The sequence below is a fragment of the Rana temporaria genome, chromosome 10, assembly GCF_905171775.1.
Source record: "Rana temporaria chromosome 10, aRanTem1.1, whole genome shotgun sequence".
Taxonomy (NCBI): domain Eukaryota; kingdom Metazoa; phylum Chordata; class Amphibia; order Anura; family Ranidae; genus Rana; species Rana temporaria.
Genome location: NC_053498.1, coordinates 131357317 through 131369055, shown reverse-complemented (window position 1 = coordinate 131369055; position 11739 = coordinate 131357317). Strand labels below are relative to the sequence as shown.

Below are 11739 nucleotides of genomic sequence, written 5' to 3'. Positions count from 1 at the left end.
TGTACCGTTGCTGTGGGGGAACAGTGTGCATGTGAGCAATATAACCTGCCAATCTGTTCACACACTGTCTGCATAGCCCAAGAGTGGCTCTGCCCTGCCCCCCCCCCAGCTCGACTCACACTTCCCCCTTGCAGTGGCTCCTGGGTCACGCTGGCAAGACATGGATGTCTTAAAGAGGGCAGGGCCCACTGTTATAAGGGGGCTCTCTGGAAGTCTATGGAGGGGGGGGTGTTTGAGCTAATAGGGTTCTCTAAGTGGGGGTACTGACTGCTGATGTGTGGTAACCATTAGATCAGCAGCACCCCCTTGGAGACCCCCCCCCCCCCATTAGCTCACAGCCCACCTTATATCAACACCACACATCAGTGCAGCCTAATAATTGCCATTTCATCTGTGCCCATCATTGCCACCTATCAGTGTAGCCTTATAAGTTGCACTTCATCTGTGCCCATCATTACCACCTATCTGTGCCATCTTTCAGTGCCAACCATCAGTGTGTGCCACCTATCAGTGCTATATTTCAGTGCCAGCCATCCCACCTATCAGTGCCCATTAATCAGTGCGTCACATGACATTGGAGGGAAAAAAAAAAAAAAAAAAAATCAGTACTTGTACTCAGATTTAAAAAATTGTCGTCGGGACAACCCTAGTTGCAATGATACACCAGATGCAGTCCGAGTTTGATTTTCGATGTGGCAAACTGAAAAACCTTGCAAATTACTAGAATCTACACAGTGCAGACATGCTTTTTTGATAAGGATTAAATAAGACATTTGAAGACCAGGAGAGACAAAGACAAAAGTTTGAGCCTCTCTACTTTTTCATCAAAAGAGAAAGTTCTAAATGTGTGCTGTTCCAAAAATGGGGATCTCTTCCAATGAGGACACATTCTGGTGGGGGATGTCCTCACTTTAAAAAGGTCAATTCTCTCCCTAGTGAGCCATTTGCATTCATATGTTTATCCCCCCCCCCCCCCCCCCCCAGTGCAATATTTAACATTTTCCTACATTAAGCACTTGCCCTCTTAGAAGGTTCATCTGAAAGGGATATGTTTTGCTGACAGGGTGGCCATCTGCATTGTTTACATTGGGAGAGGCGCAGCAACGGTTTGCTAAACAATTGCCAGCAGACCTGCTGTATCAAATCCCAATGGAAGTGGGTCCATGGCGGCACTTGCTCCAGAAGTGCAGAATCACATCCCTGTAGGCCAGGGGGTCTCAAACTGGCAGCCCTCCAGCTGTTTTGCGAAACTACAAGTCCCATAAGGCTGACAATTAAACATGACTCCCACAGGCATGATGGGACTTGTTTTGTAACAGCGATTCTGCACACAGGAGCCACCACCCCGCTGTAAAGGAACATGGGGGTGGCCGGCGAGAGATTATACCCGATCTGCCCACCCCTCTATTTTACTAGATTTTTTTAAAGTTGCTATATACTGTTGTGGTCATTATCCTGCTTTGCATCAGGAAAACAGATTCTCATTTATGAACAAGTTAAACTGGTTCCAGGACAGAGACCTGAGCACAGCTCACAACTCTGAACCAATTTTTTTTTTGTATATATATATATATATATATATATATATATATATATATATATATATATATATATAAAAAATACATAGATTACATTAACCACAATATAGCCAAATGACTGCTACAGCGCAGTCGTCCAGTTCTGGGAGGGAGTCTATTGATGTCCTCCCAGAACCCCTTGCAATTGGTGTCCTCAAGACACAGAATAGGGCAAATCACAGCAGCTCTTTACCAAGTGATCAGCCGTGTCCAGCAGCTGATCACAATGTAAACACTTGCCAGTTAGCATTCCTTAATGTGCCGTCACGAGTCGCCAACCAACAAGTGTGACAGGGAACATCTACACCGATAATCAGTGCAGTATCACTCAGAGCTGCACATCTGTACAGTAAAGAAAATACAAAAATTTAGCAAAAATTAGAACCCCATTTACCAAAATAATGTTGTAACACGTACAAATAGAGACTCCCACAGAAACGACCAGTTACACAAGGCTATGTGTTCAGACCTTTATTAATAGATGCTTGCAATTTGTTGACGTTTGAAAAAAATCAGGTGTACGTTTATTACAAATTAAAAATTAGGTTCTTAAAAATCCTTGGTTTGACCAGATAAGAAACAATTTAAAAACCTTTTTGCAGGTAGATTGCGAAAAAATATGGTTTAAAAAATTCTCATTCCCAAAAGGAGACTTTAGATAAAAAATAAAACCCTGCCCTTGCAAGAAATCATGCAGTAGGACATTATCTGGTCAACAGCAAAAAGCAAGCACTTAAGGTCTTCAGTTCCGATTCTTTGTTCAATTTCTTATTGCTGGAATTTTCAATCTTGACTTTTTGATGACAAAACTGCAAGAAAAACACAAGTTGCTTAAAAATTCAATAAAAAATGTTTTTTTTTTTAAAGCTTTCCTCAAGGGAGGTTGAAAAGAAATCACATGGAACATTTGTGAAAAGTAAAATTTTACCAAGAGTTTGCCAAATGGCCCTGAAATTAAGCTAGTTTAGCACCACCTGCCATGCTAAGCTCTGAAAGAGAAAAAAAGTCCCTATTGAACAATTTAATTTACTAAAAGTCTTAAAAAACTGTAGTCTCCTGTAAACAAAGTGGCAACTGCACATCAGAACACTAACCCGGATGGTGGTAGAGGTGGATAAGCCGGTATTTTACTCAGCCCCGCCCTGCTCAGCCTCGGGAGCGGACGTGTTTTCTGCTGATGTTTCGGCTGCCTTGGTCTCTTTACCATCTTGTGGTTTAGGGTTTTCTGGGCGTCTGCGTCTGTAGTTGAAGTTACGGCGGTACCGGCGTTGAGGTGGTTGCTGACTCTGGGTTCCTTCACCCTGATTTTCTTTGTCTTCCTCATTTTCATCTTCCCTGGGCATTTGCGCTCGAGGTGGTCCCCTAAACAAAGTAGAAAGATGGTAAACTCAAAAACCAAAATTTAAATAGTTGACAGTATTTTTTGCATTGCTCTGTAAGACAATTAACCCCACAAACCCAACAAGTGGCTGTAAACCCCCAAGACAAAAAAAAAAAAAACCTGCAAGACAAATGCATAATGAGATAGTATGCATAGCATACTAGCTCATTATAAAACTTAACCAAAAATCAAAGCCTCTACAGCCCTCCTTGTACACCACTCCGGCAGCCAACATGGCTCCTGGAGTTACTTCCGGTTATTGCAGGCTCCAGTGCCGTGATTGACCGGCGCCACAATGACATCACACATGCTCATGGGAGCCACCGGTAACACTCACTGAAGCAGCGGCACATGCTATTGCTTCAGTGCCGATATCGGCAAATACAGGGGACATCAATACTGGTCAAGTTTAGAATATATCTAGCGTAGCAACAGGAGGCTTAACTGTAGCAAAAAGTGTGTAAGGGTTTACAACCAATTTAATTGTTCAGCACAAATGCCGCTAAAAAACCTGCAACACTTTGTACACAAAACTAAACATGCTACAGAAAAAAAACAGACACCAAATCAGCATAAATCTGTTAGGCATGTGATCCATAATTTATGGAATCTATCTCAAGGAAACAGTGCATAGAATTACCTGCGGAATCTTGGTCTAAATCCTCCTCCTCCTCCTCTGTACATATTATTCTGTCGCACTGGTCTGACTTGTTCTGTACCTTGGCCGTCTGATCCCTGTGGGGGTAGTTAGGAAAAAAATGTTTAGGTCTACAGAAACCAATGCCACATTGCATAGACTGGAGAATGACAGTGCTCCATTTGTTTTGCCTCCATTCTTAAAAAAGGCGATAGCCAATTATCTGAAAGCTTGTCCCGGATATATTGACATCACTATGCAGTGCACTGAGCCCAATAGCCGAGCCTGCTGTCTGAATACTGTGTAGTAGATTACAGAAAGCAGTCAAATTCTTTCACCACATTTAAAATTACATTTCTCACTTCCTGTTCCCAGAGATAACAAAACCATAAGGAAAATCTGGGTAGAACATCCGCTCTCAATACCATAAATTGGAAAACTGCACCCAACAGTATCGAGAACTACAAATCTTACCTCTGCGCTGTCACCCCCCCTGCGGGCGCTCTGAGGGGTTTGAATACTGTGGTCTTCGCCCATACGGTCTCCGGTAGTAGTATGGTGGGTAGCGACGCCTCGGCCGGAAAGGGCGTTGTTGGTTAGCACCCTCTCCTTCTACTGGTCCTTCAGTTATTTCTGGCTTTTCGCCTCCCTCATTTTGGTAGTTTTGCGGGTAATTGCGTGGAGGACCTCTACGACGTGGAAAGCGCCTATAATTGCGATCTGCTGCATATTTGCTGCCTTGGACTGGAACACCACCAGGACCAGTTACATTAGCTGCCTCTGCACCCTGTAGAGGAAAGAGTCCATATTAAAACATTTACAGCAATATTCAACTAAAAGCCAAAAAAAAAAAAAAAAAAAAAAAAAAAAGTATGTCTAGGTTTTGCTTTGCAAGATAAACAATGTGCAATTAGAGCAATCTGAACAGTCATACTACAGGATACACCAACCATAGACTTGTGTCATCCAGCAGGCTGACTGCATTAAAGGGTTACTAAAGGCTACCCCCACCCCAAACATGTCACTTACCTGCTCTGCATTGGTTTTGCACAGAGCAGCCCCGATCCTCTGGGATCCCTTACCAATGCTCCTTTACAACTGCTTTTATTGAAAGAGCAATTGGCTTGGTCCTGCGTTTGACAGCAGTGAAAGCCAATGGCTCCCACTGTTACCAAACTGCACAGGAGAGGAGGGAGACAGCAGCAAGAGCTACTTCTCTTGTGCACGTCACTGGATCAGGCTCATGCATGGGGGGGGGGGGATTTTGCAGCACAGGTTTTTCAACGCACCCCGATGAAAAACCTTAAGGCTTTAGACCCACTTTAACCTTTTAAGGACCTAGGCCTGAGGTTTTATTTACTAAAACTGGAGGGAAAAAAATCTGGTGCAGCTCTGAAACCAGTTTTCTTTAAAGTTTAATTCAACAAGCTGAAGTTAAAGCCAATTGTCTACCAACCACAGCTGCCCGTCAGGTGAGGAATGCATTTTAGAGTGCTCCTTTGACAGACCAGGCCTGACAAAAAGGGATCTACACATGCCCTGAAACATGCTACCCTCCCGACAACTTCCAGTCTGAGGTCCAGGAAGCTGGGCAGTCCCCCCACTAGAGGTGTAGGACAAAGCAGGATACTCACCATTCTATGAATAGGCCTGTATCAATGATTGTGTAAGTGTTGACCCATTTTATGAATATTGCACTTAGAAGCACCTTCTGTCTCCCTTTATCTACACTAGAGTTGTGCTTTCTTTGGAGTGCTGGTGCAAGTGCTATTCTGGTCTTCACTCAATTCACCCTTGATGTGAAGGTTGTTGGTCCAGCTTATTGGAGGAATATTCTAGACAGAAGTGCCCCATTTCTCTCTCCTTACTAAAAGGCAAGAAAACCTATTCCAACCTTTATCATGAGTCACATGCATCCTGTGCCAGTAGTCACATAGAGGTCTACTGGGACAGGCAGCTAAATGAGAGCTACAGGAGTGCAAGTCCCTGAACTCACCCCTGGGTGTGCACGCAACACCTGTGCTTCCCCTTCCAGCAAACAGAGCCCTGCATGTTAGACGTGTGAATGAGCCCCCACCAAAAAAGAAAAACCAGACATAGTTCACTGCACCACATGAACTAAAAGTTTATCTAAACCTTTTCCAGGTCAGCAAAAAACTACTGTCCGACAATGACAACTAGCACCTTTAGAAAAGTCAAGTGACTGGGAAAGCTATCACAAGTGCTCTAGATCTCTTTTCCAGACATATGGGAATTACCCATGACCAGACACAATAGCTCTGGCAAAACTATAAATCAGCCTTGAGCTGTAAAAACGTGCTCTACGGCTCACTTCTGGACCAAATGAAGCCTCATGCCAAAAAAGCAGAAAGGAGGAAACGTGCCAAAGGTCATGTGACAGGGCATTAGTCAGAACACTTCATTGGACACTGCAAGTCTACACAACACAAATAATAAATTAAAAGTAGCATGTTCAGTAATCACTGCACCATCCTGTGTACAGAACATCTGCTTTAAACGGGCCCCATGGAGTCTGCCTGTGAAGCAGATCTCTTGATGAAAAGGTTTAAAGATGTGGGACCAGATTAGAAATATCTTCCAAAATTTGCATACAATACTGCAGGAAAACAAGTTTGATGACGCACCTTTTCTCCCTCCACGACATCAAATTCTACTGTTTCGCCATCTCCCACACTGCGAAGATACTTCCTTGGATTGTTCTTCTTAATGGCAGTCTAAAAAATAAAAAATAAATAAAAGTAAACACACGCTAGCTTGATAAGGGTTAAGACATTTGTATGGTTAAAGTGGCAAGCTACATGGAAGTCAAGTGGCACACTAGCTGTGCAACTCTTGGGTCAAGACAACCCCTAAAATTTTTATAATGCAGTTTAGGCCTCTGGTTTCAACATTTCTGTATACAGGTCCTGAAAGCCTAGATGGATTGGGAGGGGGGGGGGGGGGGGGATTATAAAAAAAAAAAAAAAAAAAAAAAAAAGTACCCTACAGCCACCAAACCACTTGTCACAGAATGGATAATGGCACATTGGATACTAGTTTGTGTTAGACAGCATCCGATTAAATGCTAGCAATATTACCTTACACGTCCAGTAGAAGTGCAAAGATGGATATATAGATATAGAATAAAAAAAGGGGGCAGCAGGCAAGGAAAAGTACTTAGTAGGTGAGTCATCTTACCTGGTGTACAAACACATCTTCCTTGGTGTCATCCCTAGAATGTAAAAGATTGAACACATCAGTTTTACAGAAACTTAACCATTTATAATTTTATCCTAGTGTAACACGGTTCTTATATTAGGAAAAACTCCTTAAAAACTTAAAATCTTAACATACTAAATCTACGTAGTCACAGCAGGGTCGATTTACTAAAACTGGAGCGCAAAAATCTGGCGCAGGTTTGCAAAGCAAGCAATCAGCTTCCAGGTTATGCGTGTCAGAGCTTAAAGTGAACAAGCAGAATTTAGAAGCTGATCTGGGGCTGCTGTGCAGGGTAGCCAGATTCTAACGTCAGCTTGTTCAATAACAATGCCACAACCTGGAAGCAGATTGGTTTCTGTGCAGTGCTGCACCTGATTTTACGCTCCAGTTTTTAGGAAGTAAACCCCCCAGTGTGGGGAGGGGGGTCTAAATGCAGTGATGAACTCCCAGAATCAATGGCCCCACCTGCAGGTTTAAAGGGGTTTGTAAAGGTTTGCGTTTTTCACCTTAATGCATTAAGGCGAAACACCTCACTGTCACATTTAAAAAAAAAAAAAAAAAACCTTTACAACCCCTTTAAGTCATAATGTATGCATCATACAGAGCACTTCAATGCAGCAATGTCACACCATCTTCATGGGCTCCAAATGTATGAATGCCCGAAGCCACAATGACATTACACCATACATGCAGGAACCCTCTGCTATAGCATGGTATTCTGTCCCTTCAGAGCACATACACCAGTGATGCCACCGGCAGCATGCTGCGTGATTATCTCCTAAACAGTGCAAGTTTAGGAGACTCACTATACCTACAGGTAAGCCCTATTATAGGAATACCTGTAGGTACAAGTTCAGAAGTGGAGTTGAATTCCACTTTAAAGCTCAAACATGAAGATAGAAACCAATTGGTTGTGATGCAAAACTACTGCCCATGCGTTTCCTGGTTGTCACATGCCCAGCCATTGCTAGGTCAACAGGGCCATTCCAACAACAAACAGAACTTTACAAAGAGTAGAAATATTAACCCCAATACTGAGCATGCAACATTGTGACAGTAAACTTCCCTGGAACAAAGTCCTCATGTAACATTTTGCTGGCACTCCCTTATTTGTAACATTTCTCAGCTACATGAAATGAAAAGCTTCCATGTGTCTAATCCACTTCCCAGAGGTAAAAATACTTGAAGCCATTCCAAAATATTTACAAACGAGAGTGAAACAAAGCAATTAAAACATCCCCCCCCCCCCCCACACACACACATACCAACAGCTTGTTTTAAGTGCATTTCCACTTCTGCAGACAACAGGACCACCACTTTGTATTGGTTACATGCTCCAATTCCAAAATGTACATTTGTTTTACTCTGTGCCATTTTGTTAAGACTGTTTCCATCTGTTATGTAAAGCATAGGGAGGGGGCTGAGTTCTGCTTATTACAATTAAGCCTCTGCATGGTGATGTCAGATCTCCATTGTAAACTATATTAGAACATAGTCTGTCCTAACAGACATTAGAGGGGAAGTCAGTACCTCTCTCAAACCAAGTTAGGACACTGTATCCTGCACAACACCAGCCATCACCCTCCATCAATGCATCTTTATCTAGAAAGCCAGTGCAACAAGATACTCTTAAAGGCAGTATTAAGCCCAAAAGCAAAACCCATTGCAGCTTATAAATTCTTACATGTGATGCTGCATTGGTTCTTTTCTAGACCGACCTAGCCAAGGTAAAAAACAAGACTAGTGGGAAAGGGGTACCAATACAGGAGATGTCTTACTGGTCAGATCACCAGCCAAAAACGGTTAGTAGCCTATGCGTGCATGGACACATAAGATAACATACTGGAAAGTCTGACTGTAGAAAACATCTGAATTTGAAAACAGCAGCTGTAAAAACATCCAGTGTGCACCAGGCCTTAAAATAAATGAGATTGATACAGCTCCAGGTGGTGTGCGGCTGTCCAGATCTCTTCATTACTTAAGGATGAAGTACTTACCTGCTCTGAAATTATTTTGCTCAGGAGCAGACAGCAGTGGGAGCCAATAGCACCACTGCTGTGCCTCAGCCATCAGGAGAGTCCCAATGCATTTATAGCTGGATAGAGATGGGGCTCAAGTATAGTGCTGCAGCACAGGTTTTATCTTAAAGTGGTTGTAAAGGTAGTGCAACAAAAAAACCTCTTTAAGGCAGTATTAAACCCAAAAACGTATCGCAGCTTACAAATTCTTAGGAGTGATGTTGCATTGTACTAAAAGCCTGCAGCAGTGTTAAGGGGTTGTAAAGGTAAAAAAAAAAAAAAAAAAAAAACTAATAGCTTATTTTACCTTAGTGCAGTCCTCCTTAAATTTACCTCATCCTTCCAGTTTGCTTTTAAATGTCCTTATTTCTTCTGAGAAATCCTCACTTCCTGTTCTTCTGTCTGTAACTCCACACAGTAATGTGAGGCTCTCCCTGGTGTAAAGAAAGCCTCTTGAGGGGGCATACAGGAGTGTCAGGAAGCCCACTAACACACAGCTCCTTTCTCTATCTGAGTAGTAGTGTCCCGACTTGCCTGTTGGCCCCCTCAAGAGGCTTTCTCCACACCAGGGAGAGAGCCTTGCATTACTGTGTGTAGTTGACAGAAGAACAGGAAGTGAAAATCTCAGAAGAAATAAGGACATTTAAAAGCAAAATGGAAGGATGAGGTAAGTGAAGGAGGACTGCACTAAGGTAAAGGAAGCTATTTAGGGGGGGGGTGAAAAAAAACACACACACACACACACACACACACACACACACTACAACCCCATTAATTTTGGCAGCAAATTTCGATTTAGTCTTAGGACTAAAATGACGTTTCAGTCCTATGCAATTGTTTTAGTCAACCAAAACTCATGTTTAGTCATCTAAGGGGTGCAGTTAAGTTGTAATGCAGTATTTAAGCTCTTCTGTGCAGTTTCCAAACTTCTATACTGCTGGAGGGAAAAATTGAATGTTATTTATGGTATGCATGAACACTAGTGTTAATTTTGACATTTTGTTTTAGTCTTGACTAAAATGGCATTTTAGCGTTTTGACTAAAATGCTGTCTTAGTCATCAATTGTTTTAGTCAATATAAATGATCACTGGCCTGCAGCAGATTGCAAGGACAGTGATTGGAATGGAGGAATGTACCACACTTCATTAGTGTGTTCCTAGGCAAAAAAAATCCACACCCAACCACATCTGATTGTTAAGCTGTTACAACTTGATTCTGGGTTTAATATCACTGTCTATAGACTGTTAGCATCCAGACATTTCACATCAGAAAAGAAGAAGATTCCATGCAAGGAACTCACCTGTTAATAAACCCATATCCGTTCCGCACATTAAACCATTTGACTGTGCCCAAAACCTTGGTTGCTGAAAAGAAAACAAACAAGACAAAACATAAATAAACTCAGCCACTACATCCGGGAATGTTATGATTAGCCCATGTGCCCCCGTGACCTTGTGTTGATCGAATCGGGACTAAAGTCCACCGTGTAAAGCCTTGATTAAATAAGGGAGAGGCGATAAAATAAAAAAAGGAGGAGGGCAGGCGGGCTGGATCGGGGCCTATGGGAGAGGGATGAGCCGATCCTTCACTAGAAAGCACTACGGAGGCACCACGTGGCTGGAGCCGGGCCAACTACTAGGCTGCTCCTCCATCATCAAAGCGGGGCCCTGCATTGAGACGTGCACCCCCCCTCCCTCCTTAGACTGCCTCCACGTGTGCGGGCACAGGGCGGCGTAGGGTGGGGGGGGGGATGAGCGAGGCGGGGTCTGGGAAGGGACGGGTAGGCCGCGAGGAGCGGGCGGACATTTTGAGAAGCCCCGATGCTGCGAGGACACAGGAAGCGATGACGTCACGGCAGCGAGGAAAGGAGAGCGAGGGGGGGGGGCGCGCGCCGCTCACTCACTCACAGCGCGTGGCACCCGTAACGGGCCCCGCCAAAGAGCCATTAACCCCTTCCCTCCCGACAAACACACTTACCGATGACCTTCTTCTCCCCCACAGTGGCCGCCGGTTCCGGGTCGGGCTTATCGTCCAAGACGGCTGGCTGCTGCTGCTGCTGTGTTTCCACGTCGCTGCTCATGGTGGTGTTTGTAATGGGATTTTGGTATTATTTGTTAGCTAGTTGCCTATCAGAGATGGTGACTCGGGCCGGCGGTGTGGCTCGCTGTTTCCTTCCCCGGGTGTTGATGGTAATCAGGCCGGCGGTGGGGGGCTGTTGCCTTCGAGCTCCCTGCTGTCCGCTCTCCGCTCCCGCTACCGATCGAACTGCCCAAGATGACGTGACAGACAGGTTAATCCTCGCAGACGGCCCGCCTCACGCGCCCGCCCATTGGCCGGCTGTTCAGTCAGTCCGTAAACTCGGCACCTCATTGGTCGGCGCGCGCCCAGGCGCTTTGCGATTGGCGGGAGGGTTTTCGCGGACGGACGTGATTGGCCGAGACGTGTGTCAGTCAGGAGGATTGGCGGGCATTAGTCTCGACCATGGCCTCAGACGGCTCCAGAGCTGCTCTGAATACTAATTTAGGGTGAAGAGAGAGGGGAGGGGGGTAGGGAGAAGACAACGTGATAAGTTCAAATCCACACTCACCATTTTTATTCCCCATTATGCCTCAATGCCATGTATTAAATACACGAACAAAAGACACAAATAATAAAGATAATGACACCATTTTTGATAAGTTGCGTTAGTGACGGTTATTATCGTGAGGTGATAACACTATATAAGGCGACGCAAGGGCTTGCGTTGCAGACGCGTTGCCAAAGAACCGCATTGGCTTAAATGGCTAACGGCGTCAACGCAAAATGCAGCATGGTGGTATGAACAGGCCCCTCAGCAAACAAAGGAGTTAACACAAGCTGACATGCATCTCCTTATCGTGACGCATCAATGCGCATCTTTTTTCACA

General features: G+C 44.2%; 1 protein-coding gene across 1 annotated transcript; it reads right to left on the bottom strand.

Annotated features, from left to right (window-relative positions):
• Window positions 1-2033: 2033 nt before the first annotated feature.
• Window positions 2034-11110, bottom strand: YBX1 (Y-box binding protein 1). The gene is given in 9 exon segments (XM_040326282.1): window positions 2034-2386; window positions 2672-2939; window positions 3599-3693; window positions 4070-4093; window positions 4095-4382; window positions 6241-6330; window positions 6794-6827; window positions 10134-10197; window positions 10811-11110. Coding segments are annotated over 8 exon segments (933 nt in total). The 5' UTR covers window positions 10914-11110; the 3' UTR covers window positions 2034-2386; window positions 2672-2704.
• Window positions 11111-11739: the final 629 nt, after the last annotated feature.